The sequence below is a fragment of the Thermobia domestica genome, chromosome 1 (assembly GCF_964235325.1).
Source record: "Thermobia domestica chromosome 1, izTheDome1.hap1.1, whole genome shotgun sequence".
Classification (NCBI taxonomy): domain Eukaryota; kingdom Metazoa; phylum Arthropoda; class Insecta; order Zygentoma; family Lepismatidae; genus Thermobia; species Thermobia domestica.
In genome coordinates, this window is record NC_137454.1 from 185,289,857 (window position 1) to 185,317,217 (window position 27,361).

General features: G+C 35.6%; 1 protein-coding gene across 1 annotated transcript in view; it reads right to left on the minus strand.

The window, feature by feature from the left end:
- LOC145675317 (pickpocket protein 11-like) overlaps positions 1–27,361 on the minus strand; it is a 147,954-nt gene that overhangs the window by 52,251 nt on the left and 68,342 nt on the right. Inside the window, exon 3 of the mRNA XM_081745725.1 lies at positions 2,355–2,552. Within this exon, the coding sequence (XP_081601851.1) occupies positions 2,355–2,552 (198 nt within the window). The remainder of the gene's footprint in view (positions 1–2,354; positions 2,553–27,361) is intronic.

Sequence of the window (27,361 nt, forward strand, 5' to 3'; positions counted from 1 at the left end):
TATCAATAAGGTCTAATCAATGTATTTACGTTTGTTAGTTTAGAAATTAGTATTAGAAATTCGTATACGTTAATCTCTTTTATCTATGTGTAACAGGCGTTCAGTGTACGTGATGATCTATGACAAGGACTTGAGAAATATAGAATTTCTCCATCGCTTACTTAACTACAATCACAGAATTTACAGAAAATAACTTCAATAGTGAACGTAATTTCTGACAAGTATTCTATACAATCACCTTTTATTACGAATGTTGATTCTTTCTTTCTTCAATTGTCAGGTCCTGTTAATTTCAATAATTTCGTTAGAGTAATAGTCCCTGCGAGTTATCAAAATACTAGACGACTTCTCATCTCATAACAGCTTCTTAAGACAGACGATCTTAGGATAATTAGTTATGTTTTTCCAATGACAAGTCTTAATAATACCCTTATTAATATATATAGACTCCGTAATATCGTCTGTTGCTAGGCTAATTCATATGTTACTAAGACGGCAATTCTCATTGATTCTGAAATCAATACGTAAAACATTGAGTACGTAATCTGATACCAACAGGTAAGTCAAATTTTAATACTGTATGTTCTTGCTAATATATTTCTACCAACACAACCTATCCACTTATACACCATAAGCAAAACGTGGGAAGTATACTCTAATTAGCTTAGTATTTTCTAAACATGCCTGTTTCTTCTGTTTTTTTTTAATAATTCATCACACTTAAGATGTCTACAGCATAAATATTTAATAACTTCAAAAATGTTTTTATGTTAGTACATAAATAGCAAATGAATGATTCGGAAAAGAGTTTTTATTACTCTTGTTTTGACAAAGAGACATGTTGAGATAATTCTGAAGATGGAAGGAATCAGTAAACAATTGAGGTGTTTGACTCAAATACTAATACGTAAGAAACGTTCTGCATCTATCTTATTAAACTATACTTAAACTGTGGTTTATGTTCAGAGAAGACAATTTGAACTCCAAATAAATAATAAAAATAAACTTTTCTGTTGTCACTTCTTTTACACATAAATTTTATTTGTTATTATTTTTCATTTTGTAGTTTAAAGTATGCATATAAAGTCATTGAGGATGGAGTGAAAACGAACACAATGAATAGACATCAGCATATAGGTGTGCAAACTTTAGAATTAACACTAATTCTACCCCTCTCTCCCCCTCTTACTATCCCTGTGTTAGAGGAATTTGATAAAGTGCTAGCTTAAGTTAGATTTGTTTGGATAACTTGGTATGTCTAGGAGTATATGAACCTCATGACATTTATTTTTCCATCAACTGTTCTTACGTTAATCGTTGTCGTTTTAACTCAAATAAAAAACGGGGCCACAGTGGCTCAGTGGTAGAGCGTTCACCTATGGTGCTTGGGGTCCCGGGTTCGATCCCAGCCCTCGCCAAGTGAACTTTGTGGTGGACAAACACCGTGTGCGTGGGTTTTCTCGGGGTTCTCCGTTTCCTCCCACTTTCTTCATTCCACCATATCATTCATTGCTGATCATCACCGTCTCCTTTAGCCTAACCCGGCATAACCGCGGGACGTAAAACTCAAAGATTTCATTTTTTTAAATAAAAAACGAAAGCAAGCTAAAATAGTAAAAACCGTCGAAAGACATTAACGGAGTTGTTAATTCCATTTCCATTTAGAATTATACAACAAAGTTTAATTTTATTATGCAGCACGTTAATGTGCACCGTGACCTCTAAAGGAAGTACTTCCACAATAGTACATTGGATAGATAAAAAAATTGCAACTCTCATATAATTTTACGTGGTTTGGTCAGCATAGTGGATATCAGCTAAATTAACTGTATTTGCTTGTCTGCTATGTTCACGGAATTCTGTTATAGATACGAAGTGCATCATACATCGTGAGTACAATCATCTTTGTCATTGGTACGGCGAATAGAGCATAATTTCATGTACTGTCACACGGAAACACATTGAAAGTTCCGATATAATCAATCCATCGTCTGTTACGTAGGAAATCTAGCACAGAGTAGGCTGTGTGCGTCTATCATTGTTATGCAAGATCATCGTCAGCAAGTGGCATCGCTTTGTTTGAGTACAGAACTTAGATAGTGTCAAGAGACATTGTTGTACTACGCTGAATTGAGTATGCTTCTAACATACAGAATGGTGCAGAGTTACCTCATGAATGTCGTGTACACAATGAATATCCCTTTCAAATCACCACCTTCAGCAATATACATTATCATTGGACAAGAACATTAAGTATATTTCAACTTAATGGATTGTTACCTCTATTTTTTATTCAATGTAAGTAAATGTTATTAATTCTTGACTATTTTAAAGTAGTAAAATCGAAATCTTACTCTTTGACAACTTTCTTGTAGCCACGAGTAAGAACATTTGGAGGACACAGCGTAATTGCCGGTATAGGTATACTCCATTCGTTGTAGGTTCGTTCTATTGTAACAACAACAGGATTTTCCTGGAACTTCGTCCACGATTCACTAATTAAATAGCCTGTTATTGTGACTCCAGTTAGGAAAAGAGTGATCCATAATATCCTGGAACATTAAAAATACTTACTTATAACTATCAATTTTATTATCATAACAACGAAAGCTTAAAAATTACATATCTATGATAACTTAGTTGAATTTAAACGCAACGCATATTATTGGTTTACTGTGAACGTCTTTCTGTTTAATTAGTAGCCAGTTCCTTACAAATGTTAATTATTAACGAGCATTTGCATAGTTTATGTTATAATAATTTATGTCCTACTATTGCTCGAATATTATAGCAGTTTTCGTATGTGTCTATGAAGAGTTCTACTCACAGTGTATTTGTTGCACAGTCAAATCATATATTATATATTATTGATATATCTAAAATGTATTTCAAAATATTTTATTTCTTATTTCCATCTCAGAAACACAGTATTATTGTGGTGTTCTGGTATTACAGTATTTATTTGGAGTAAACCTGTATATAATCTCAGTTAGCTAACTATAATTCGGTAGTTTTTCCAAGTGATTTATGCCACAAGAGATTTTCTTATTTTCTACTTTGTCCAACAGTTAGAATATGATGTTTTTCCTGTCCTCGTTTCTGTCTGTTTATCTAGAGTAGACTCACCCATGACTATTTCAGTAGTTTCTATATTTCTTATTTACGATTGATACGAGTTTGATCTGCTAGTCAACACATGAGACACACAAGAAAGAAAACATCTATAGGAAATTCCTTATCAAGAACGTTAAAAGGCAGAAGTTCGTGAGAAGTCTGAATGTATATACAATACATGGTCGTTCGTTGTGGCAAGACAACAAAAGATTCTCCACTGTCTGCGAGAATTCAGGATTGTCTTTGCTCTCGCTCAACCAACAAGTAAAGCAGGCGCTATTTCGTTTAGTAGTCCTTGTTTCTTTCTAGAAACTAGGCACAACAGAATCTAGGGCATTCACGGACAAGAGAAAAAGAATAGGAAACTGATCCAGATCTCAAGATTTAGTTTTGTCCTAAGAGAGAGTCATTTGTAGCTTGAACAACCTGAGCACAAAAGACAGCACGATCATTGAAGATTTCACACCAGCATTACTCAATTCAGTATTTCAACAGACCACTCCACTATATTATGACTGAGATACAATAAAACGTTACCTTTTACCCAGTCACATGGTTTTAGAATGGAATAGTTTGATACCAAATGCACAAAAATTATAAATTATCAATTTGAGCTCCAAACAAACAATAAACATGAATTCTGTTTCTAATCGCTTTCTGTTACACCTTCATTTTATTAATTCGCTATCAATTCTTTTTACATCAATCGAACACAGTGGTTTACATCCTGCTTTATGTTGTAGGTCCACGTCTCATATAACTTTGGTGCTTAACTGAACCATATACCAGCTCAACCAACCAAAGTACATAATTCCAGTAAGAGTATGGAAAACAATTAAGTAGCTGTTAACATGGAAAGAATAACAATGTTGATTATGGAAAGAATAACTAATTGAAGACTTTGGGGCAAAAATCCTTTAAGTCCAAAAATTGAAAGTGTAAAGGAGATACCTACAAAATGGTTTCTCGTCAGCCAATATTCTTCAAACTTGGCACATATATACTAAACCGAAAACAAATGGACACTATTTTTTGTTTCTTTCGGAAAATAGGTTAAGGGGGGCAAAGGACCTCTTTACAAAAAAGAATCTCCTTGACTAAAAGGACTACATTAAAGAAAATAAACTCTGTCGATTCAAAGATGACTTGAAAGTAATAAATACGGGTTTTGTCGTTTTTGTGAGAAAAGTTTCAGGGGGGATTTGGCTTCCTTCGAAATGACAGAGGACTCCGCACAATCCTTACGGAAATTGAATTTCTGTGGAATTGCTTGAAATAGTGTTATGCTGTACATATTGTGTTCCTGAGAAAAAGTATCAATGGTCACAACAACAAATCACTGACTGTTTGGCCACTACATGGCCACAACTTTTTATAACAGCAGAAGGTAACAGTATTCTGAGTTTTGGTAAAAATGAATGAAACCGTGAAAATTTGTAGATATTGTGATCCTGAGAAAAAGTCTTAATTTGTACAACCATTCATTACTGACAGTTTTGAGACATTCAGTACTGACACTCAACCACTATAGAGCCACTTTTTTTGTAATGAACAGTAGGTAACGGTATTCTGCATTTCGGTGTAATTCCTTGAAACTGTTATGTATGCTGACGGTTTGTCCACTACGAAGCAACTTTTTTTTTTTTTTTTTTTTTTTTGAAAACAGTAGAATGTAACTGTATTCTGAATTTCGGTGGAATTACTTGAAGCCATAATATGGTGTTAATATTGGATACTGAGAAAGAGTTTTAATGGGCACAACCACACATCACTGACCGCCTGATCACTTAAGATCACGTTTTTTGTCAACAGCAGAACGTGGGTATTCTGGATTCCGTGAAATTGGTTGAAACGTTGATACATTGTAGATATTGTGATCCTGAGAAAAGGTCTCAATAGACACAAACACCAATCACTGACAATTTGGCTACTACGGGACCACATTTCTTAAAACAGCAGAAGGTAAGAATATTCTGGAATTTTGGTGGAATTGTATGGAAGCCATAAAACGTCATATCCTACAACTCGGAAAAGGTATGGGGGAGAGTAGCGGCTAACATCATTTAAGCATAGACAACATTCCGATGTTCATTTTGAGGGACAAAGGAAAACCTTGGAAAGCCCTAGACAATTTTTATAAGAATCATGACGTCTACAACGTATCAGAGTTTCATTCATTTACACCGAAATCAAAAATATAATTTTACCCGGCTGTTTGCAAAAATTGGACTTGAATTGGCAATACGGTCCAACAATTTATGGCTGTATTTATTAAGACTTTCTCTCACTATGAGAAGATATACATCATTTTACAAATTTACTCATTGTTACAGAAATCCAGAACATCGTTATGCTTGGCTGTTTTCAAGAAAGTAATTCTGTGGTGACCAAACGATTAGCAACTTGTGATTCTGTCCATTGACTCTTTTTCTTAGCATGACAATATCTACAACACATCAGGGTTTCTGTCATTTGAACCGAAATCCAACATATCAGAGATTCGGCTCGGCTACTTTCAAAACGTGGCCTCGTAGTGGCCAAGTGATTAGTGATTGGTGCGTTTGACAATTACGACGTTTCCTCATGATCACAATATCTACAACATATCCTGGTTTCAAGCAATTCTAATGAAATTCATCCATTACCTTCTGCTCTTTTTTTTTTAAAAAAAAATAGATCTGCAGTGGCCAAATGTCAGTGATTGATAGTTGTGCCCAATGAGACTTTTTCTCAAGATCATAATATCTACAACATATCACAGTTTCAGTCATTTCATCGAAATCCAGAATATCACTATCCTCGGCCGCTTTCAAAAAAGTGGCCCTGTAGAGGCCAAACGGTCAGTGATTGGAGATTATGTCCGTTAAGACTTTTTCTCGGAATCAAACTATCTACAACATATCACAGTTTCAGTCATTTTTACCGAAATCCAGAATATCACTGTCCTCGGCTGTTTTCAAAAAAGTGGCCCTGTAGTGGCCAAACGGCCAGTGATTTGTGGTCGTGTCCATTGAGACTTTTTCTCAGGAACACAATATCTACAACATAACACGATTCCAAGTAATTCTATCGAAATCCAATTTCCGAAAGCATTGTGCGGGGTCCTTTGTCGTTTTGAAGGGATCCATTGCCCCCTCTGAAACTCATTTCTCACAAAAACGACAAAACCCGTATTTCCTACCTTCAAGTCATCTTTGTATCGACAGTTTCATTCCTTTAATGTGGCTCTTTTAGTCAAGGGGAGACTTTTTTTTTTGAAAAGTAGGCCTTTGTCCCCCTTTACCTATTTTCCGAAAGAAACAAAAAAAAATACGTGACGATATATTTTCGGTCTAGTATATATGTGACAAGTTTGAAGAATATAGCACGACGAGAAATTCTTTTGTAGCTATCTCCTTTACACTTTCACTTTTTGGACTTAACGGGTTTTCGCCCCAAAGTCTTCAATTATGGATTATTTTAGAAGATACGTGCTTGAGTGATATGACGTAAGATAGAGGAAACTCGTTAAGGAAAGGATATCACAATTGAAGACTGCTGTTAGAGGAACAACACAGAGATATTTAAAGAAAACTGCAATTCGTGAGAAGAACTGACACAATTTGTACCATCATATTTATTGCAATTATCTGCAATAAGAATAGGAAAATTATTAGTTGTTGCATCAATTTACTTCAATCAATACTTGTAAAAAAATGAAACGACGAGAGAAAGAAAGCACAGAATAATATATGTATTTAACATTTCAAGTGCTTCTGGTTGGCACTAACTTAACTTGTAAGTACAAAATTTGTTGAGTTGAGTTTGAGTTTAACGTCCCATTCAGCAGTGAGGCTATATGAGACGTGGACCTACTGTCTAAAGTGGAATTCGAACCATGTGAGCTCCCGCTGGGAACCGAACCCGGATCCCCCACGCCAAAGAACAAAATTTGTATCATGCTTATTATCTTTGTATTTGCCAACAATGTCTGAATTGATTATAGTACATGTCAGCATTGTGTTGTGCGATTGAAGTGTTGAATACGGTGAATGGTTATGTGCTCTCCAAATCATCGGAATCGCTGAAAAACATCTAGGTATAATAAAAAAAAAAGAAAAAGAGACACTGAACTCGAAACGTCGCGAATTAAAAGATGAGTAGCAAACCAAAATGTAAATCTTATTTTTTGAAAGATACATTATCTTATATTTCCAGTTCTTATAAAATTCCTTACTAATCGAATTTGAAAGTAAACTAGTTGCTAAAGAGATATTCAAGGAAATGGTCTCAGTCTTCAGGTTAAGTAACGAGGAGGCAAGAAACTTAATCTCTAATAGAGTTTGAACACAGGAACATCTAATTGAGAGACTAGTTCCTTAAACTCCAATTGCGTGACACTAATTAAAATCTGCTCTTCATTTTTGTGTAATTTGTTTTTCTGCTTCAAAATAAATTTTCTTTACAGTTAGATACAACTGAATTCAAAGGGAATGATTGAAAGTTATGGCTTCTGCAATATATAAATGTAATTTTCGTACAAGCGTCACGTTATTTTACGTCACAATAACTTAAACCAGTTGAATGTTTACATAGATGGAGGTCGGAATTAAAATTGACATTGATCATAAGACAATAATAGAATATGCCTAAAGAATAAAATTTGATGAAGAAAAGCAATTGACACAACGAACTAGAATCCAAGATTGATGTTTGCTAGTTTTCTAGGTTTTCATTATGTCACAAATCTTTCATGTAAATCTGACAAATTAAGCTACTATTTATGGATAATATACGTTTATATTTCATATTTTACATTAAAATATTACGAAATCTAATTAATATTGCTGAAAGTCTTGAAACAATTCAAGGAATAAAAAATATCACCTGCACTCTTTTTACTTCCAAACAGGAGTTTGGTTAATGGACCAACCTTAAAACAGTTGAGAGAGTTTCAATTTGACGACATTGTTAAGATATTTTATTCGTTACGAAAAGTCTATGCAAGTTGTTTCTTAGATGAAGAAGGAAATGATGAGTAACTCATTGAGTAACTAGCCGAAGAAACATCTCTTCATATGGGTTATAGTGTCTTATATTACATCATAAGTTTTAAATTACATCATATCCTTTCTGGAACATCAAGTGACAATTTGCTGTACGTAAGTGATTTCCTAATTCAATTTCCATCCCGGAGGCTATGAGATCTTATTATTTATAATAAAAAAAAAAATGTACACATCCCTGTCACCTTTTGTCAATGTATTATCAAGATGGCAGTTCTAGTGTAAATGATTGAATATTAATATAAGGTAGAGTGCTATCCTAATCAATCACTAAAATCAACAAAAAGTTCAGAATGCTTGAATGGTGTAGTAATTACTGTCTAATGATGTAATGGGGTATCATTAAAAATGGTAATTAACTCATTTTACGACCATATTCACTTATTAGCTAGAATTGCCATAATTGGCCTGCTACACGAATGTTTACTGTGCTCTTTATAATTATATGCGTATTTTAAATTTCGCACTCAGACACCACCTTTCCACTACCAGTAAGAACCTATATTTCTCACCAAATCCAGTGACTTTTTACTAATAACTTAATGTAAGTTCACTTTGGTCATACGTAACGGATTACCCTTTACATAAATAACATACATGTATTAGTTGTATTAACTACTCTGAACCAATGAAATAAGATTATTTGCCAAACCGTCTATTTCCTCAAGTCTCTAAATCAGAGTCATTTCCTACAGTGGTTGTTCTTTTTGTTAATCTTATGATCATCAACCGAAACAGAAGGGACACCTGCTGCATTCTTAGCAAATACCACAAAGGGGACAGATGCACACTATTATGAAATGTTTCTGATAGACAGGGTTGCAGAGTGTCAGATAAAATTGTGTAGTTTTTTTTAATGTGGTAAATAACCATAGTTGAAAGTAGTTCAACTGAAAGAGAAGCACAAGCTAAGACTTTTCAATATAAAATGTCGGTTTTACAATAAATTCACTAAACTTTTCTTTAAAAAGAAATCACAGCCTAAAAGTACTGACTAAATTGCCTCGAGATGAAAACGAGGCAAAAACAAGAAGTTATATTGGTTAAATGTCGAGTTTTTATTGACGCCGTTATTTCATTTTTTATTTTTTAGTCTAACGTCTCATGATTATGCACCGAGGCTAAAGGATAAGGATGAGGCGGATGACAATGCTGGAATAAAGGAAGTAGGAGGAAACGGTAAGATCCGAGAAAACACAACGCATATGGCGTTCACAACAAAGGATACTTTGCTCGGGCTGGAATCTAACCATGGACCCCACAAACCAGAGGTTTAACGCCGTTAGGACCAAGTTTTCAAATATATCCTTAATTAGTCAGTTTATAATAATAATAATTATTATTATTATCATTATTATTATTATTATTATTATTATTATTATTATTATTATTGTTGTTGTTGTTGTTGTTTCCAAAGAGATGTTCAGTTTTAATTTAAAGTTAAGTTTGTCGGCCAAACTTTTTGTTATTATCCTACGTACTAGACATAATTCTTACTAGTATAGAAAACGTGTCAATTATTGGATACTGTTTTTTAAAAAAAGGAATATAATCTTTACCAACAGATATTTCATGGATATAGCCTTTTCTAAATGTTCTGTTTCATTTGTAGATTATAATTTGAAAGTTTCGAAGCAATAAGAACTTTTAGAACTCAGCCTCTTGATATGTTCTTCTTTCGGCCGTGGAAAATCTTATTGAGACATTTTTCTGACATTGTCTTTCCCTACAACTATATCATAAATTTACTTCTCCGTAATAATGCAATTAAGATCCAATCACTGGTTCATAATCAGTTTTCTTCTCTCAGATTTACAAATCTTATTAGGTATGTCTGGTACAGTCAGCGACAGTAGAAACTGGAGGTTGGATACATAAGAAATGATAGCTTTTTCCAGTATCAGAATAGTTTCACTCGATGTCTGATAGTTGGACAACCAAAATGACAGCAAATACGTGCCCGAAAACATAACATGCCAGGATATTCCTCCACTTGGAGGAAAAAGTATTACTATCTGAGAGCATCATTTAGAGAAACAACCACGAGATAAATCTGCAGAAATTCCATTCACATTAAGTTCAAAGAGATAGGAATTAATGCAAAGAAAACGAAAACAATAATACGCTTCATGCAGAAACCGAAAAAGTACGGATAGCTAAACAAAATGAGAAAAGAAGGAAAGGAAAGAGCAAAAGATATGGGAATAAATTAAATTTTAACAGTTAAGGATAAACAGTTTCCGTTTTTCCCGCTGCCCCCATCTTGGGTTTTCTTCCTTCATAGGATAAATCTCTTTCAGTATCAAACGCGAACATCATTTAGTGTTGAATTCCTTGAAAAAAAATTTAACTCAGTCTAGGCCGAGACTCGAACCCCAGACCCTTGGAATGACAGTCTCACGCGGTACCCATTTACCTACACAGGCTCTATCTACTACGTTTATAAATCTGCTATTACACGCGCTGTTATCAAACGTGTTAAATGAGCCATTGTCGGTGAGCCACCCAAGTTCCATTTGAAGTTTAAATTTTATTTACCTCACTTAGCCATCTATGGGTAGCAGTCCCCTTGCTTTCATAAAAAGCATTTGTTCTGTAGAATAAAATCAAGAATGAATTAATCTGTACTCTTGTGAGCTTACTGATGCACCAACATATCTATATCTATCTATCTATCTATCTATCTATATATATATATATATATATATATATATATATATATATATATATATATATATATATATATACAAGGTGGGCCATTTTAATCAATCCACGGAAATATCTGAAAAATGATAAAACATAGAAGAAATGTTTGAAGTACACGTTATATATTGCTAAGGGGGAAAACCAATTCCGTCAAAAGTACCCCTCTCCGCCACCCGTAAATGGGGGTAACGGGGGGTAACTCTGAAATGTCAAATGGGAACATGGGTCGAGTAATACCTCGTTCGAAAGGTCTTGGAAAACTAAGTAACGCTGTACTAAAAGATGTTTCATATGGAGCACCAGTTTCAAAATACCGATATGATATAGTTCGGAAACTCCAATCCCGCAGTATGAAAACCATGGAAGGTAAATGAAAAATTGAAATGAAATCTTTGAGTTTTACGTCCCACGATTATGCGGGTTAGGCTAAAGGAGACGGTGATTATGAGAAATGAATGAAATGGTGGAATGAAGAAAGTGGGAGGAAACGGGAGAACGCCGAGAAATCCACGCACACGGTGTTTGTCCACCACTAAGTTCACTTGGTGCGAGCTGAGATCGAACTAAGGACGCCATGCATTAGAGGTGAACGCTCTACCACTGAGCCACCGCGGCCCGACCAAGGATAGATGCAGTTACGAAGAAGAAACCTTATCAAATTATAAAAATCCTTTCCCAGGGGAGAGAAAAGTTTTAAAATTTCCTTCTTGCGCTTCAACCTATGATTGAAGTGAGGAAGATTATTATTATTATTATTATTATTATTATTATTATTATTATTATTATTATTATTATTATTATTATTATTATTATTTTATCGAGAATGTACTTCTGGGTTTCCTCCTAAAAAAATACACACACTATTTCCAACTATAGTTATCCTACTTTTTACAAATTTGTCTAATTCAATATTGGTTTAAATAGTAGTAGTTTTCAAGCTACATATATGAGTTCTTTGACTAACTGAATAGTGCACGCCCCTTCTGGCTCACTCGGCACTATTTAACATTAAATTTCAGATGCCTCGATATATTTGCATAAGTTTATTTTTTTTTAAATAAACATTACGTAAAAGGTCTATTCAAATTGATATCAAGGTTTTCTGACATACTTATATTACGCATATCTTTCTTCATTTGCATTACTCACATTACCCCAGAGAACGAACAAAGTTTAGAGTTCTCGTTTGCACTTCTCTTACAATAATAAGCAAATATACGAGGAACAAATTTACTATTATTGACGATGCGGAGGGGAGGAGATTTTCTGGACTAGGAAGGAATGTGTGCGGGTGCAGAGCAGAGATCTGGACGGGTCGGAATTTTCAGCCTGGGCCCGGCCCGTGAAATTACAATGTGAGGCCCGACCCCAGTCCGAAATATGTCTTAGCATTTAGGCCCGAGCCCGGACTGAGCTCCGTGATAATCAAATGAGCCCGAAATAAGTCCGAATCACAGAAACTTAATTATTAATGCAAGATTGTATTTTTATTTACAGCAATTCGAGGTTTGATTTTGCAGTTGTGTTTTAAAAGTCCTTCAGAAAGAATGGTGCAATTTGTGTTTTACACGATATTTACAAAGTTAGGCCTGAAAAAGTCCAATAAATATGGTTGTATATTTAAAAATTCACAGCCCGAATCCAGGGGCGTCATTTAGGGGGCAGGGAGGGGCATTTGCCCCCCTGAGTTTGAGATTTATATAGATTTTATCAATAGAATAGTAGTAAGTCAGTGAAAAACGCTATCAAGGGGTCTTGTCCCCCAAGCCAAATCTGAAATGACGCTACTGCCCGAACCCCTCCCGGGCCCGAAGTGATACATTCTTTGTAGGCCCGAGCACGTGCAGACCTCTAGTGCAGAGGCGTATCAAGTGGTGGGCGACTGCTCACGGCCTTGCATCTTTAGGGACCTCGCAAAGACCAACGAGCCTAAATCGATTTGGCTCTCACTTTTGTCGATGCAACAATAGAAACAAGTATGAATTCGGACTTACTTACAGAAAAACAATACATAAGGCTTCAAACTAACTTTTCATCTATTCGTATATATTAGATCGCTAGCATACGCGACAGGCGGCGAGTTTATTTTAAGATTGCAATAATGAATGTGTATAAATCTTTATCGTTGGGATGAATTGTTTTCGATAAATTTTATTATAATTAGCAATTTTTAAAAAAAGGGGCTTAAAAAGGGGGCAGGAAGGACTCGTAAACCTTACTCGCCTTGCTGTGCAGATGGTATGGTCAAAATCAATACTGGATAGTGAAAGTGTAAGTGTAAAGGCTAATATGGAACAGAGGAACAAAAGAGAACTTCTTCAGAAGGGAATTGGAAGGAGAGGGGAGGAGAGTACAATGCTGTGACACTTGAAATGCGTCTTGATCTGTATACTTCAAGAAAATTTTCTTATTAGATTACGCAATTTCTAGTTTCTTACTCCGATTACTCAAAGTATTCAAATGTTCTCGGAGGGAGTGACCGCCCCTCCCTTTAATTCGTCCGTGGTGCCATTCAGTTTTGCTTTTTGCTACTAATTCAAAATGCTTTCCGAAACAAGTTGTCTTCTTGTGACTGCAGGGGTGGAAGAAACAAACAAACCGTGAAAGGAAGAAAGAAGTGGTTTTGGGCTCTTCCAGTCCAGACCATTCTAACCACTGAGAAGTGAGAATCACATTAAAAGCAGCTAGAACAGATGGTCAGCCCTCTCCCCTCTGCAGCATACTTTTTATTCTCTGTTGCCAAACTTACTGAAGAATACATTGCAATTAATCTAACGCATGTAACGTAAATTGGAAACCGTGGTTGGATTTATATGGGTCTAGTGTATTTGTATTAAACATTTCAAGTCATTACCTGCAATACTTTGTTAGAAATTACCATATTAAAATTTACATGTTTTCAAATGGGAACTTAGAAACATAAGCGAAGAGGTAGAAGATCCCCTTAATAGGTGAATAGAAGGGACCCGAATCCATGACGTCAGGACCCCATTCCTTGAGCTTCGTGGCCTGGGCCAGACTTTTGACATTACTACTGCACTCAGGGGCAGTGGTTAGGGATGGGCACGAGCGAGGTCGAGCGAGTTTTTTTTTTTTGAAACTTGATTCGACTCGAAACAGACATCTTTTAGCTCGACTCGAGAACTTGACTCGACTCAGGGGACCCGGACCTTTCCAACGCTACCACTCGCGTCCAGCAACTCCATGTCTAACATGGTCGTCCTGACGTAGGAGAATCGACTCCATGCTTTTTTCATAATTGTTCTCCAAATGGATTTGTATACAAGGTAGTTTGGCAAGTTTAGCAGCAGGTCTAAAATAAGCCTCTTGAGAGTGGCTCTTATTTGTTAAAGAATACATAACGATCGCTTTTGGCTGTCTAAGCGGCTTGGTTAAACAAAAAACAGCGTAGCATAACAACAAAAAGGTGTTTCTCTTATATGTTAAAAATAAAAGCACATAATGTTAAATCTTGGTAAGGTGAGTGTCGGGGGACGCCGAATTTTACTTTGCCCCGGGCAACGAAATTTCAGCTACGGCTCTGACCTCCAACACATCGGCCTTTCAGAGTCTCATCCCTTACATACAACAACGTAGTTTGATTAACCTGTTATACAAAACGTTTGGAAAGAACCTGTGAGTCTGGCTTATTGATAGCTATGCAATATATTGACAGAGTGCTAGTCTTCAGTTTAGCGACGAAGTTGCCCTTAGGCGAATATGATGTTGCTCTCTACTTTTGTCTGTGCCTTGTAAATCGTAACATTGTGTTTAAAGGCAAACAGAAACAAGGTCAGCTGTTTAGTTGTTTCTGGAACAACTTGATAAGACGTTTGTGTCTTTTACACAAACACTTTTTGCCAGATTGCTGTTTGAAGCCTTTTTACATTATACACTATAAAACAACATATCCAGATTCAGAAAAATACACAGAAAGTTTAAAGCAGGGGTGGATAACTTAACGTAACTGTAACGTAACGAAAATACTTCTCTGTAACAAAATTATTGGTTATTTAATGTAGGTAGGTACAAGGTATAACACCAATTTTTGTTACGACACCGTACCGTTATTCGAGCATGTAACGTTATTGTACCGTAACTAATTGAAGGAACAAAATCTGTTTCTGGTATTCCTTTCACGCTTAATGGGAGAAAATCAACAACTGGTACCAGCTGAATGAGATTCTTTCCTCTGCGGGTATCTAATGGAACGAAAATGTGTGGAACAGAAGCTATTTCGTTACAAATACTATTTGCCACATGAGTAACACAGTTGATCAGACAGGTTTGGTAAAGGTATTGTGTTCATCAGTTACAGATCTTAACAGATCTTTGGAGAGTTCCTCGGACATTGTATCTATTGTATTGTTCTTCAGAGGGTCACATTGAATTTCGTTCTTCAGGTGGTGAAGCAGAATGAATATTTCACTTTCATATGTTGTTATTGCAAATATGAAGTAGAGACAGGGAGAAAAAAGAGATCGATTTCTGTGAATATCATAGGAGGAAGTCAGTCACATACAAGAAAAAAGGCAGGTGGAAGGGGATAGCAGGGTCAGGGGGAAGCACAGAGTGAGACAAAAGTAGCAAAGGGGAGGGAAAATAGACAATCTCTTTCATTCTTCATCTTGCTTTGTTTTCATAGCGCTCTTCGCTGTCCACAACAAGAGTAGGATTAATTTATGTAAGAACTGTTCCATGAATGGTGGGCGCAAGCCTGTGAAAATCATATTATTATTATTATTAAAACAAAGCCCACAAAATAGCTAGGAAATTGTGTGATGCATGGCCACGTCATTGGCTATCAATCGGCATTATTTTTGGAATATTTCACCATTGTTTGCTGATTCTTAATCCAGGCACATCCCCAATTTGTTCACTATATTGAATCAAACTATATTATTATTATTATTATTATTATTATTATTATTATTATTATTATTATTATTATTATTATTATTATTATGTCTAGCGAGCATAGCCTAGTGGCTAGCGTTCTTCTTTCGCAAAAGGGAGATCCTGGGTTCAAAGCTTGTGGCCTGCTACCCTGACCGGTTTTACCAGCTTTTTTCGTTATTCCACAAAGTGAATGTCGGGATGTTATCTTTAAGCATAAACCCTGCCTGATTTTCTCCTTTCCTTTTTCCATTATTGATGTTAAAATATTCTGTTGTAAATTGGCCTTAGAAGCTGCATTTGAAATATTTTACATAAATAAATGAATGTTTAGAGCACGCCAGGCACGCGCCCAGAATTTTTTTTGTTTGGAGGGATCCGAAGATTTTTGCAGGTCTAATACGTATATGTAGTATTTAACCTGTTATTCAACACCCGAAAAGACGACAAGTAATTGTTAATTAGTGCCTCTTATTAAACATGATAGAGCTAAAGATATTAAAATTTTTAGGCTATGTCAATCATTTCGATGACAAAGAAGTATACTTATAGTAAGAAAGTTCACAAATGTTCGTCGACTTGCGAAGTTTTGTGGGGAGGAATCTGAATCCTGTGGATCCCCACATAGGCCTTGGTTTCAATTCCCAGTGGGAGCTAAAGTACTTTCCGGCGTTGATTCAGTATCTTGAGACAATGGAAAAGCTTACGGTAGACTAACGGAGTCCGGTTACGTGCTATGTGCCTTCCTTTTACTTAAGGAATAATGCTGTTGTTTGAGGTTGCAATACATCAAGTATAAAAGGGGGAAGGGAGTTAGTAAAATCAATCTCATGTTGAAAGTTTACACATGTAGGCCACATGGAAGACACTATTTCAATATACACTATGTAAAATATTTATAAGTCAAAACTTGGTGTATATTTTCGGGTCGCGGACATAAGCTCACCGGCATTAAGCTCACCTATGTTAATGCAAAAGCAGACAAAAGCTCCCCGGACATAAGCTCACCACTAATAATATATTTGTATTATAAGATAATTTACGAAATAAAGAATACAATAATGATAAGTAATTACATTTATAGATTAACTAATTTAATTGCAAAGGAAAATAAACCTGAATAAAATAAATAAGCAACGGAAAAATGACAGACGGAAAATATGACAGAAATGAAACTAAACTTTGAATATTAGTATGAAGTAGATTTTTAATATTAAAATATAAACTGAAAACAGATCTGGACAAACAAAAGAATACTACTTCCTTGTACTGAAGAAAGCAATCCAACTCCCTCCCCTGTGCTGATACTTTCGTGCAGGAAATTTTGCAGCACAGAAATATCGGTAAACGAAACTTTGGTGAAAGGATATCTCCTTGTTATTTTTTTCCACACTGGCTGAAAGTATTTCAGATATATCTCATTTTGCTTTAGAAAAACGTATGCTGGGTATGACGATTTACTAAAATATAGACTTTAACTAGTAGTAGGCCTAAGTCAGTAGAAAATAGCCCGGATATTTAAATGTGGACTTTGACTACTAGTAGCCCTAGTTCCTCAATAGAAAGTAGGCTATATAACTAATGTCATATAGTAGTTATCAAACATCAGAATAAAATATTAAGATGTTGCAGAGTTCAAATCTTAAGGCTGTCATCATACTTGCAGACCAATACTCATCAAATGAATCTCTTCATTATTTACTAAGAACAAAACAACAACTTATGAACAATAAAAGAAAACAAAGAAAAAGAAAAAGAAAACTTTGTGTTAGGAAATAAGAATAGTGTGACCCGGGACCCCCCCAAAGCACATGTGGACCCCTTATTGTATTTAAGAAGATATTTGGAATTATTTGAATGCAATTTGTTTTAAAATCCTCATATATGCCTTCTCCATCTAAATGAGCCCCCCCATTTTACAGAGAAATCGGCGCCCTTGTATACAGGCGCGGATCCGAGGGAAGGCTATAGGAGCTATAGTTTCCCCTTGACGATCAGGTATACACTGCACAGTGGGCCAGAATCAGAATCTGACTGGAAAAAAGTAGTTTTGGCAACTACGTCTAATCTACATTCGAACAGCACAGTTGTGTTAAGTAATAAATAAGGTTTCTTGCTGCGTATCAGTAAACACGGATAACAGCATATAGTGGCGGCAGCAGCACTTCAAAATTGATAGTTCATTGTCTGTTTTATAGCGCGCTGAATTGGGGTAGTATGAACGTATGGTTTGCGGCTTAATTGCGCATGTGAAAAGGCAACGAACGATCGCAAAATAAGCTATGAGTAAAGGTATGTATATGTACTTACTATTTGACTAAAGTTTTGATTGATTGGTTTACGTTGCTGTTCTGTAGAAGCATTTCTAGAGAATCGAAGTATTCACGTATTGAAGAACTGCAATTGGAAATTGAAATTGAGATTTAAAAATGTACGTTCATGTCTGTATTGAGATCTTTCGTCATGGTGTAGTTTGATATATGTATTTCGAAATACAGTTGTGATCTACTGCCCGTTCTTGCCCGATGTTTATATTTATCGTCTTTTCAAAGTTAGGTGTAGCGAGCCGGATGCGCTCTTCGTGACGTGAAGAACCTGTACGAGATATTGCGTTCTAAACCATCAAACGAAGCACTTTATAATTATGATACGAACAGTTATGGAATGTAAATTCTTTCTGTGGATCTTCTTCGCAGTGTGAGAGTGACTTTAAGTGCCTTCAAAGTGATTTCGAATAGCGTTGGAAGCTGTGTAATAGAATTACTGATACATTTTATCCAAATATAATGATTGTTTGGAAGGTCATATTAAGTTCTCTGATAAAGTATTTACTGGTGTCAAAACGATCTCTTGAAGCCATAAGCATAGGCCTTTGACAAGCAAATCAGGCAGACCTAGTAAACTGTCCGAAGATCCAGAAACAAAGTTGAAGAAAATACTTGTACAACCACTCGTTACAAAGCATTCTGAGTAAGAGTTGATGTTGGCTACCCAATGTTCATTGAGAGCTGCTGGAAAAAGAGATGCCGCGGTTGTATTAGGAGAAATCACTCAAACGACACCTAAGAGACCAACGAAAATCAAAAAGGCTTAACATTCGCCAAAATTCTCTCAAACACTTATTCTCCGGATGAAGTCGTGTCACTTATTATAGATAACAACTTAACAAAAAGACAGTATGCACATTTGAGACTAGGTGCAAAGGCAAAACATTGTGACATATATCCGTCGTATAAAGTGGTGTGGGAAGCAAAATTAAAGCGTTACCCCAGAAAAAAGAATATTATAGTAACTGACACGTCAGCCGAAGATAATTTACAAGCAATAGTAAATCAGACAATTGAGCACATCGTGTTTTTACATGAAGATTATATTAAACAGTGCATCAAAGACGGAGACATAATGAAATTAGTGTGTGAGTGGGGTTGCGATGGAAGCAGTTGTCATAATGTATATAAGCAGAAAGTTGAAACAGGAGATAAATTGAACTAGTGGCTCAGATATTTTTGCTATCTCCTTCGTTCCCTTACAGTTGTATTCAACATCAGACGGGGAGGTTGACAAAGCAATTTTGTAGCAAAATCCCAAATCATCGTTGCCTTGATTTTGTCGTCCCATTAAATTATTGTACCAGAAAAGAGAACTGAACTGTCGAGAAAAGAGGTATGTTCAATGGAAACGCAAATATGTAATTTAAAGCCTTCTACCAATTCAGGAGAAGGAAGTAAATGATATCCCTAAACTTTTCACAATGGTGAATGGGAAGATGTGAAACTCTCTTACAGAAACTTCCTCCTCAAAGGTACTCCTTGAAGGCACTTAAAGTCACTCTCACACTGCGAAGAAGATCCACAGAAAGAATTTACATTCCATAACTGTTCGTATCATAATTATAAAGTGCTTCGTTTGATGGTTTAGAACGCAATACCTCGTACAGGTTCTTCACGTCACGAAGAGCGCATCCGGCTCGCTACACCTAACTTTGAAAAGACGATAAATATAAAAATCGGGCAAGAACGGGCAGTAGATCACAACTGTATTTCGAAATACATATATCAAACTACACCATGACGAAAGATCTCAATACAGACATGAACGTACATTTTTAAATCTCAATTTTAATTTCCAATAGCAATTCTTCAATACGTGAATACTTCGATTCTCTAGAAATGCTTCTACAGAACAGCAACGTAAACCAATCAATCAAAACTTTAGTCAAATAGTAAGTACATATACATACCTTTACTCATAGCTTATTTTGCGATCGTTCGTTGCCTTTTCACATGCGCAATTAAACCGCAAACCTTACATTCATACTACCCCAATTCAGCGCGCTATAAAACAGATAATGAACTATCAATTTTGAAGTGCTGCTGCCGCCACTATATGTTGTTATCCGTGTTTACTGATACACAGCAAGAAACCTTATTTATTACTTAACACAACTGTGCTGTTCGAATGTAGATTAGACGTAGTTGCCGAAACTACTTTTTTCCAGTCAGATTCTGATTCTGGCCCACTGTGCACTGGTTAAAATGGGCTTCAATTCTGCTTTACACTGGATAAAGCTGCAAGCTATGGTTTAGCCCCTCCCTTGTTCATATCCTGGAACCGCCACTGTATCTATCTATCTATCTATCTATCTATCTATATCTATCTATCTATCTATCTATATATATATATATATATATATATATATATATATATATATATATATATACAGGGCCGGATTTAGGGACTGCAAAGATGCACTTCCCCCCTTTGTTGTAAATATACACTATCTAAAATGAGAAGCGAGCAGTGAAAATAGCAACACATTCCGAAAATTTTTGCCATCATGTTTCTGTTTGTGGCTTAAAAGAAAGCAGAGCTTTGCAAAAGCATGATTTTCTGAAGGTTGAAGGAAAAGAATTCACCAAGCAAAATAATATAACTTTTGTCAAGTAAGTAAGAAAACATAAGGCAAGAGGAGAGAAGGACATTTTTGTCCTGCATTCCACTTGCGTCCCTGTTTAAAATATTTCGGCCAGTAGTTACTGAAAAAGAAGATACAACGTACAAGACAAGTCGATTCGAGACTGTCGGCGACCGAGACCAGACATAATATATAATGATCTTTATTCCTTAAGCGATACTTGGAAACCAAATTTGATTTAAATCTGACCAATAGTTACCGAGAAATAAAGTACAACATAGAAACAGAGCCGAACCGAGCCTGTCCTTTGCCGAGTCGGCCACCAAGTATAGAGATGTTTATTCTTTGGATAATGGGCTATCTGCACACCAAATTTCGATTATATTTGGCCAGTAGTTACGGAGAAATAAAATAGAACATACAAGACAAGCCGAGCCGAGCCGAGCCTATCGCCGACCAAGCTCGGCCATCACATGTAGTGATCTTTATTCCTTAGATGATTGGGTATTTGTACATCTAATTTGGTTTAAATTTAGCTGATAGTCACCGAGGAATAAAGTACTACATACACACATACTTAATTACATCTGGAGTAAAACTACAAGCTCCCTTATGCTTACTAAGGAAACTAAAAAGAAAAGTTCTAACATTACAAATGGAACATACTTCATGTAAGCAGAATCCACTTTCAACATTACAACACTAATGGGGAGAGCTTGAGGCGGGTGAGCCCCCCTGACTACGCCACTGCACTTTTGAGACACTTGAGAGCTATCCGAATGGAGAAAACTGCTTTCATCTACCGCTCTTGCTCTATGTAGACCAATATTTATTGAAACGAGAAATTATAGTTGAATGAACCACTTCCGGTTTTAGTAGAGAGTTAATAATAGAGATTAAATATGTTCTTACGAAACAGAAACCCGGATCTTAATACGTATTACGTTTTTCGATCTATGATGATCAATGATCAAACTAGAAATGGTTTATTTAAACAACTTTCGGTTTGAGAAGACTATTTTAATAACAAACTCACTTTCTAATTCTTGACTCTTTGTATTTTTACCAAATTTGGTGATGATCCATGAAATACTTTATTTATTTATTTATTTTTGTCACACACTGACACACGCGAATATGGTAAATATATAATGGAATTTTGATAAACCAAACTCTAGTTATTCAAAAAAAAAAAAAAAAAAAACGAAAACGAAAACTTGATTTTTGCCATCCCTGCACACAATTAATCCGTTCTAACCACAGAAACGTCGTACTGTGTGCGTTTCTGTGATAAATATTATAAAATGAAAAGAAATCTATCCTTCCAGAAAACAAAAGAAATAGGCAAATATATAAGAACCATTTAGACTTTTTGGTTGTACATTTGTGAGTGGAAGAGATTAAAGCTACTGCTTCGAAGGAGAATCCATCCGTTTCAACCAACAAAAGATGTAGAAAAGCAATTGGAAAGACATTCCATACTGAGGTTTCAAAGATCATTATCTTTGTTCTACGAAGTATTTTGTTGACACGTGAATCATACCATCTTACGCCGAAAAAGCACATTCGGATAGTTGTGTCGTAAAGTTGTGGGAAATCAGTGGGAAGTGGGAGTGGAAAGGAAGACTGCTCAAGGCATAAATGATTATGAAACTGGAGGGGTAGACACGGATTTCACTTTTCAAATTATCATAATACATCCCTCCTCAGCATTTGTTCTTCAAAGAATGTCATCCATAGTAATTCATGAGGTTTGCAAGTGGTCTTTTGACTCTTTACCTGCAGTAACTCAATACGGAAGAATGCATTACAATTAATTCAAGTAATTAGGTGCAAAATTGTGACAGTCATCTGAATTGTATTACTCTTTGGCAACAAAATTACCAGTTCCTAAATGCAGTATTTTCTAAGATATTTATGAATTAAATTTTACATGTTATCTTATGAAGATTCTGAAGCCTCTGATGATGGGAAGATATCCCCTTAAGCTGTAGGTCATGTCTGACAGTGGCGTAGTCAGGGAGGATCACCCGGCTCAAGCCCCCCCCCCTTCCCATTAATATTGCGATGTTGAAAGTGGATTCCGCTTACATATAGTATGTTCTATTTGTGATAATGATGTTAGGACTTTTCTTTTTAGTTCCCGGCGTAAGCTGACCGGATGTTGTACTTTTACTCCAGATGTACTGTAATTATGTGTGTGTGTATGTAGTACTTTATTCCTCGGTAACTATCAGCTAAATTTAAACCAAACTTGATGCGAAAATACCCAATCATCTAAGGAATAAAGATCACTACATGTGATGGCCGAGCTCGGCCGGCGATAGGCTCGGCTCGGCTTGCCTTGTATGTTCTATTTTATTTCTCCGTAACTACTGGCTGAATATTATCGAAATATGGTGCGCAGATAGCCCATTGTGCAAAGAATAAAGATCGCTATACTTTACAAAGCGACAGGGCAAAGGACAGGTTCGCCTTTACAACAACACAAGAACTACGAATATATTTTGTTTGACGGAAGGGGAATGGGCTGAAGTATAATCTTGAATGTAAGAATGTGTTCATTTGGCCCTGTACATTGTCAGTTATTCGCTTCAAACGCCATATTTCTTACCTTTTCATGCTGGCATTTGTGATGACTTCTATATATTGATTTGCTACATATTACAGGCACGCCACGAAGTCTGAATCCAGCAAAAAGATCATATAGTTTTTTTTCTTTTTTTCTTTTCTTTCTTTCTTTCTTTCTTTTTTTTCAAGATATAATTTATGCAAATGTCTATCGCCAAACTGAAATATTCAGTCATCATTGGCGATCTGGCGATCGAAAATTCCAACCTGGCGACCAATTTGGTACATGGTTTTGTTTTATATTACTTAGGCACCAGACAAGGGTTGGAAAAAATAGTTTATTATTTTTTAAAAAAGAACAAAACATGTGTTTAAAACATAAAAAATATGTTCAAAACGTTTTAAACATGTTTTAAAACACAGACGAAAAAAAACATGTCTTAAACATTTTGAACAGTTTAAAACACGATTTTTAACATGTTTCAAAATCATGTAATAACTTATTTCTTAGGACTTTTTGCTCTTTACTAGCAACCGACCTTTTCATTTATTTTATCCTGATTAATAACACTGTGCTGGGTACAGAATATTTCAGTATAGATTAGTAATTCTCAACTTATTTCATATTCCAACCCCTTTTTATTACACCCTCTTGCCAGTGATTCTCATAAGTACTTTCTTGGTTGTAATTAGCTTTTTAGGTAGATTTTAAAATCTACCTACTGTGGAGATTTCACACAATCTATCAATATGCATGGTGAAACAAGAGTCCTCACCGCCCTTGTGCGTTGAGAACGGGTTGAGGGAGAATGATGAAACTTTTAAGTGGTCTGACACATCAGATAGTGCTATCAAGCATCATGGCTGCCATCTTTGATTGGAATTCAAAATTTCAAATACAAATGGAGTCATGTTACGTGTTTTAAGGCTGAACTTTACCAGAAATACGCTTGTGCCGTTACTTTAGCATTAAAACAAGTCATTTCGGAGTTACTGCTTCTGAAAATTTCCTAATTATGCTCTTAGGGGCTAAGATCGCGTTTCATGGAGGCGGGTGTGATTTTTAATTGCAAAAATTTGATTACTATTTCAGAACACTCATACTAATAAAATTATCTTAAAATAATAAATTTTCGAAAAGTAATGATAGTTTGAAGCACACTTCATGTTGTGCTAACTTTAGAATATTTTCTGCAAGCCTATGTAATTGGTTGTTTTTTAAGGGGATGTCTACCCACTTGCAAGTGTTTCAGGATCCCTATAAGATAACACGTAGATATTTCTATGTGAATATTTAACAAGATATTGCACTTACCGTCTCAAAATTTTCCATGATATTTTCCAACAGCAATATCTATATGTTCATGGTTTCTGTTTTTGATTTAATGCCCCAGATCAATTTAGATTAATTATAATGTATACTTCCGTTTACACTTGGCAACGTGGAGGATAGAATTTCTCCAGGAATTGAGAGCTCTCTGCTGAACCTCTAGCCCTAATAGTCTTCGCGTCACGTGGTAGTGATGTATGAGCGCTTCTGGCTAAAAACAAATGTTGTCTCTGTTTCTACCTTTTTTTTTCCTTTTTTGTCAAAAACTTGTTTTGGGCAGCTTTGTCCTCAGTTTTGTCCACTGCCTCTATCGAGATAGCAGTTATACAATGGAGATCGTTTGCAGATCTCATAGCAGATAATGTAACATTCTTTGAAGAAACTCGAAGACTGACATACGAACCGCGTGACAATTTGGGTAGGGAATCTGGAGCGTTGCAATTTTGTGTTCTGAAGTCCGCCTTATCACACAAGACGAAATGACCATAAACAAGAGACTTGTGAAGGAAGAAGGAAGAAGGTTCTTAGTAATTGTATCCAATTGTTTCCACATTTTTCACCTTTCCCCCCGAAAGACCCCTTCGAAAAGGGAAAGAGGGGAGGGTGATTTTGTGACCCTTGAGTTTTAGAATAGTCTTGAAACGAACTGCAAAGTGCACTTACTGGAAATTCTACTGTCGTTGTGCTATAATATCTGTGTTGCAAGAAGTGTGACAAAATGAAGGAATCAAAGAGGAAAAGAATTTGGTACTCTCTCCTTCCAAAAAAGAAGTCTCGCCAAGCTAATTCATATGTGTGGTCGATCTCAGAGTATGGAGTTCAGAGACTGGATAGTTAATATTTACCATTCAGGATTACCTTACAACCAATTAAATTCCATTTTCACCTAGCTTGGGCTGGGTTTGGGCAACTCCCTCTTGTGCAGTCGCCTGGACCCAGATCAGGTTCGTATTTATGGACATGTGTCTATTTCCGGATCACTTCGGAATTGATCCTTCGTTAATAACCATTCAAGTTCATTACTATATTTCCTGAATTATCCAGTAATCCTTTCTCCTCCAATCCTTTATCTTTCTTCATTCTTTCTCTTTTTCTTTTCTTCTCTGCCTCCCTCTGCTACTCTTTTTTCTCACTCTTCTTTTTCCTAACACTAACAAAACTGAAAAACGGTGTCGTGACGGGGAGTAGTCGCTATCAGCACGGTCAATAAGTTGTTTCGATAGTTTTTTTTTCTTCGGGAGTCCGATATGGAATGATTAACTCGAAAATGAACATATACAGAAAGAATAATAATAATAAAATTTATTCATGATTTCAATTATCGGATAGGAGAGTATTGTATTTCTTCCTTACTTCGGGCGACTCCTCCTTCCACCCACGAATAAAATTACCCGTATACATGACAATAGGAAGGTATTTCGTTGAAAAATATGCTTTTTGTAGGATCATTTTAATTTCAGGCATATAGTCATTCTACTCCTTTTCATAATGTAATTAATATAGATGTATGCACAGTATAAATGTAATGTGTTAGAGATGTAATAAACTATTTCGTTGATAATTGTTTTTGGTAGAATCATTTGAATTTCAAGCATAACGTCATACTAAGGGGTTCCATAGTCTTGTGGTTAGAACTTTTGACTCCTGTCGCGTGATTCTAGGTTCGATTCCCTACTAGAATACTCAAATCATTGGCGTTTGCTCATCATTGTGAGCCAAGCTGGGGAGCCACGTGATTAAAAGACGTGACAGTCTATAGAATTAATATAAATGTATACACAGTACAAATGTTGTTTGACAATAGTAAGGTATTTCGTTGATATGTATATACTATTTCTAGGATGTATACATTTCTTTGTATACGACTTTTATAATGTATAATGTATTCTTATAATCAAGAACGAAATTTTAAAATTCTTCTTCTTATTATTATTATTATTAAGTATTCTGCCTTTTGGCCGGTCCTGGGACTGATGAGATTTTTTTCGTTTCTTCTTAATTTTCAGTTTGGACCTTGAAATATTTCTTCCATGTTTCTCGATTTTCAGCTTCTTCTTAATAATAATTAATTATTAATGCTTAATAATAATTAGGCATAACAATGTTAGAAAACTGAAATATTTTAACAGAGCAGTTGATTTCCACGAATGTCTAATAACAAATGTTACTACCCAAGTGAGATTTATACCACTTGACACTATGGTTGGGAACTCATGACTATCATATTTGTGTTACAAGGTTATTTTCTAAAGACAGCTGTTTATTAGTCTAAAATCTAAACTCAGCAATACAGCCCATAGGGGCCTGGACATGCCAGCTGGTAAACATTCACAACCTAGAAGATCGTGATCAGTGCAGTGACATCAAACAATCCTTTCGTCTTTCTTGGCCAGAGATCGCTACCACTTTATTCGGATAGTTCTCCATTTCTTTCACGATGTTGACTCAACTTCGGAAGTTGTGAGCTTACACTGGCAATCGAATCCTATTCTACGTACAATGGAGACACAATATAACGAGATTCAGCTAAGGAAAAACTCCTAAATAGTCATTAGTAGGAAAAGAAGCTGAGTACTATTCAGGAATGAATTGTTGATCATCTCTTAGGGGGAGGATATTTTCGAGAAAATGTACGCATGGAAAATAATAATAATAATAATAATAATAATAATAATAATAATAATAATAATAATAATAATAATAATAATAATAATAATAATAATAACACAGCTACACAAAAAGAATAAAAGTTCTGTGCACCAGACCCCAGGGTATGGATGCAAA